Source organism: Tuber melanosporum (assembly GCF_000151645.1).
Source record: "Tuber melanosporum whole genome shotgun sequence assembly, scaffold_1, strain Mel28".
In the NCBI taxonomy this organism is placed as follows: domain Eukaryota; kingdom Fungi; phylum Ascomycota; class Pezizomycetes; order Pezizales; family Tuberaceae; genus Tuber; species Tuber melanosporum.
Window position 1 is genome coordinate 104,832 of NW_003298755.1, and position 4,134 is coordinate 108,965.

At 50.0% G+C, this 4,134-nt stretch overlaps 1 protein-coding gene; it reads right to left on the reverse strand.

Annotated features, from left to right (window-relative positions):
* Positions 1–2,515: 2,515 nt before the first annotated feature.
* GSTUM_00003815001 (uncharacterized protein) lies at positions 2,516–3,839 on the reverse strand. XM_002835027.2 has 1 exon: positions 2,516–3,839. The coding sequence occupies exon 1, from the start codon at positions 3,724–3,726 to the stop codon at positions 3,052–3,054; it is 675 nt and encodes a 224-aa protein (XP_002835073.1). The 5' UTR covers positions 3,727–3,839; the 3' UTR covers positions 2,516–3,051.
* Positions 3,840–4,134: the final 295 nt, after the last annotated feature.

Consider the following 4,134-nt stretch of genomic DNA (forward strand, 5'->3'; position numbering starts at 1 on the left):
GTGATGGGACATGAAGAGATCTGTCGAGCCCTCGCCCATTTCTATGATATCATACCTAAATAACAAACACCAACCAAACATCTTATGCCATCATACCCTCACTCGCCCCTACACTCGTCCGTCCACCTCCCGTCCTCCCCACCACAGCACTAAACACCAAACACCCCGACCCAGCCAACTACTATAAAAAAAAAGGAACCCAAAATGGCAACTCCGATTCAGGGAAACATCCTCTACTATTCCCTCCCAAATGGAACTCTAGTTCCAATCCTGGATGCCAATGGGCAATACGTCCCCGCCAGTTCACACCCGGCCGCGATCCCAGTCAATATTATCGCCACCATGGAACCCGTCGCCCCGGCAGCAGTGGCCACCACTGCCACACAGCCAGCCACCACCACTGCTGCTGCTGCTACCCCCGCTGCGCAGCCAGCCCCTCAGCAACAGCAGCAGCAACGGCCGTCGTGTGTCCTTATGTACTTGCAGAAGGACGGGAGTTATGGGCTCAAGCGTGATTTGGTATGTATTTCTCTCTCCTTTGGTAATTCGATGTGATTGATGGGGGGAGTTGATAGTAAGTGGATGGGAAGTACGCAGTCCTTGATAAATTGGTGGGGTGAAAGTTCATAAGGTTATGAAGTGCACGAGTTTTTCTGTACGGATAGGCGGTTCTGCAGATACGTGATATAAGTCCACTCTTGCGGAGCATTTAAAAAGCTTTTATATTCGGTAGCATTGGAAATGTTCCCCGTCGTGAAATGCCCTTTCCATAAATTCAGAACCAAGAGCAATGGAAACCATACTTCAAAAATTTCCGGAATTCCCAAATCAAACCATCACACATCCCCACCCATACCATTCCCACAACTTCTAACGTTTTTTTTTCTTTTTCTTTTTTTTACATTTTATCCCCAAAACATCCCCATCCATCCTAACCCAAGCCAACCCAAGCCCAATCCCACACCTACCGCCAAACCCAAATCTTAAAACTCGGAATCCAAATCCACCCCCTAACGTTTCCAGGCACATACTCACCAGTACGCGCATCGACCATGGGAACGATCCTACCATCGGGATGGCGAAGAGCCAAAATTCCCACGAGCGCTCCCGAAGGCGGCGTGACCCCCTGTTGCTGCCAGGTGACCGGAGGCGGGTAGACGAAAATGGGCGGGAACGGAGGAGACACCAGGGGGTGTTCGGCCGTCACAGCTGACCATTTAGGCGGTGGGGGGGTGTAGATCATTTTTGTGTGGAGGATGCCCATTTTTTTTTTTTTTTGTTGCGTGGTGAGGGTAAGTGTTCAAATTAAACCTTTTTTTTTTTCGGTGAAGCGGGAAGTTTGTTTTTTGTGGAGGTGGTGGCTGTGATGGAGGGAGAGGAGGTGGGTGCATTTTTATGGAGAGGTGAGTGTGCGCTGCTGCGTTGACAGAGGGTGGAACCTAACCCGTAAATCATTGACAGGCACTGAAAAATTCGAGGGTTGACTTGAATCACGTGATGCAATACCACCGCTTAGCCAGAGCGCATGCCCCCCTCCCCCCACCCAAGAAGTTCCTGGATAACCCCCTGCTGCCGTCCTCCAAGTGATCCCATTTTCACAATGCCGCAAATCAAGGTGTACTGTACGTGTTCAGGAGAGGAGCATTACAGATCACTTCCCCAACTATTCAAGTGGGATAACCGTTCCCTAGAAACACAATATAAGACTGACATTACAAAACTTTTACTCATAGATGCCACACTCAGGCCTCTTGTGTAGACACCTCTAGGACACCAGCTGTGCCTTGCGTGCCGGTAGACTGGGTGACGACGTCGAGCGGATAGGAGAAAAAAAAAACCCCTTCCGCGAGTGATACACCATGTACGAGCTCGGCGACGAAAAAAATTTTTTATGAAACACCAGACATTTAACACGACAAACAACGACTCTGAATACAAGTGAACGAATCTAACAAAATGGAACACGGTATTCAGAGAAGACATTTTCCACCGTTCAAGGAATGGAGCACATCCGGAGTTGATTACGCTTACGCTATGATACTCGATATAGATGGTGGATTCATTTCAACAAGACCATACCAGCGGGTGAACCCCCCGCGCAACCAGCCGCAGCCGCAACCACATAAACAGGGAAATCGATCAAGCGAAAGTTAAAGCTACCATAGTCTTCGTTACGAGTATCAAGGCGGTTCGCATCCCACAAGGGGCCAAGAGCTGAGCGAGAGATTGAGGCACGATGCAATATCACACGGTCGGTACCTGAGTCAGCTTTACTTACGGTGCTATGCACCCCTTTCCGCACAGTTTATAGGATTATCTCCTTCCAAGCCTTTGTTCTTTACCGGTACGGTATTCACTAGCAGCTGTCGTGCATCTTTCGAACAGCCCGAAGAGTGAATTGGTTTCTGGTTGGCGCCGTAATTTAAGAAGTTAAACACGCACACACGCGCTTTACTTGCAACGACCGACCGACCGACCAACCAACTTGCAGGTCAGCCCTAGACTGCGGTAGACTCGACACACGCATTCGCGTGACAGACATCGATATTCAGCTCGCTAACCCAATTCCCCATCGTGTAACCCCGTCAAGTCCATAAATACATATAATATGCCTTACAAAAGTGGAAAGAAAAAAAAAAGAAAAAACGCTTGCTAAGAAGACCGACCAAACATACAGGTACAGTACAGACAGAAATGATGAAAACAAGAGGCTAACCTATCAGACACGCCAAAGCGCCCCCACCATCCCCATTCCCACACAGCCAGCTAGCAACGATACTCCGAGCAGACACAGAACTATAGATAGATAGATAGATAGAAAGATAGATAGGAAGAGACTTTTTTTAACCCCATTTCGTCTTGGCCGGGTACGTAGGTAAGTTTACCCAGGATGATTGCCGACGTAAAACAGGAATACCCCGGAAGGGAAGAAGGAAAAAAATATCGAGTACATGCCTACACAAAAGAGGGTACAAGGATTACGAATAAACATGGCCGCCAAGCTATAAAAAAGAAAGAGAGAAAGAGAGGTGTGCTTTGCTAGGGGGGCCATCATTCCCCCAGAGCCCGTTTCCTACGCGTACCCGCCAGCAGGGGCATCTCCAAATCGCCCTTGGTGGCTGGTGGTAGCGGTGGTAAGTTCTCGTTATCATCATTAGCATCATCATCATGATCGCTTTCCCATATCTTCCAGCCAGGACTGGGTGTCGTGCGGAGCAGTGGCTTCCTCTTGATCTTTTTGGGGGTGGAGAAGGTTATGAATGAGTCGTTGGATAGCGTGGGTAGTTTCGTCATCGTGATAGTAGTCGTTATTTTATCGCTTTGCATCTCCTCCTTTCCGTTCATCACTTTCTTAATCATGTCTTCGTCTTGCGCCGTCTTCTTTCCGGGTTGAACTAGCTCCTCCTCCTTCATTTCTCTCAGTGGCTCTCTGCGCACGCGGGGTGCTCGCCCTCCCGGCCCGATCGCCGGCGTTTGTCGCTGCGGGATGCACTTGACTGGAGCGTCGACAGACATTCGGTTCTCGCGTGGTGTGGACAGGATTTCGGCGAGCCTTGATGGAGGGATGTTTTCTTTCCCGAGGTCCAACTCGCCGGACGTCTCCTCGTTATCAGAGATGTCGAGTGTGTGAGTGGAGAACTCCACTAGGTTTTGGAGCGTTTCTTCCACAGTGTCCTCATAGATATCGAATATCCACGAATCTGGGATGGGCTGTTGTTGCGGCATTAAAGGGGCGGCAGGTGCGTCATTGGAACTTGAGGTGGGTATGTCTCTGAACACAACCGGAGGAGTTGAGGAGCGCGCGCGTTTCAGCTGTCCACGGCCGCTCCGGATTTGTGGAGATACGGCGCGTGTGCGACGCGTGGGGGAGGGGATGTATGCCTTTTTCAGCGAGCTACCCACGAGCGGTTTCGCCGATCTGTGGGATGGCTTGCTCACGCGCTGGTGGGTATTCGTGATGTTTGATAGGGCGCGCTTGGGTTGGGAGTTAACTAGGGGCTTATCGGTCAAGATGAAACGCGACTTGGACGATTGATTGGTGGTGATCGTGGGGATTGAGGAGGGTTTCAGGATCTCGTCGACACTTGAGATGGGCTTTGATGGGGAAAGCACGGATTTAACGCGTTTTTTGAA

What these genes read in the sequence shown, in the direction of transcription:
- GSTUM_00003815001 (XM_002835027.2), bottom strand. Translation starts at nt 3,726, where the DNA reads ATGCCGCAACAACAGCCCATCCCAGATTCGTGGATATTCGATATCTAT.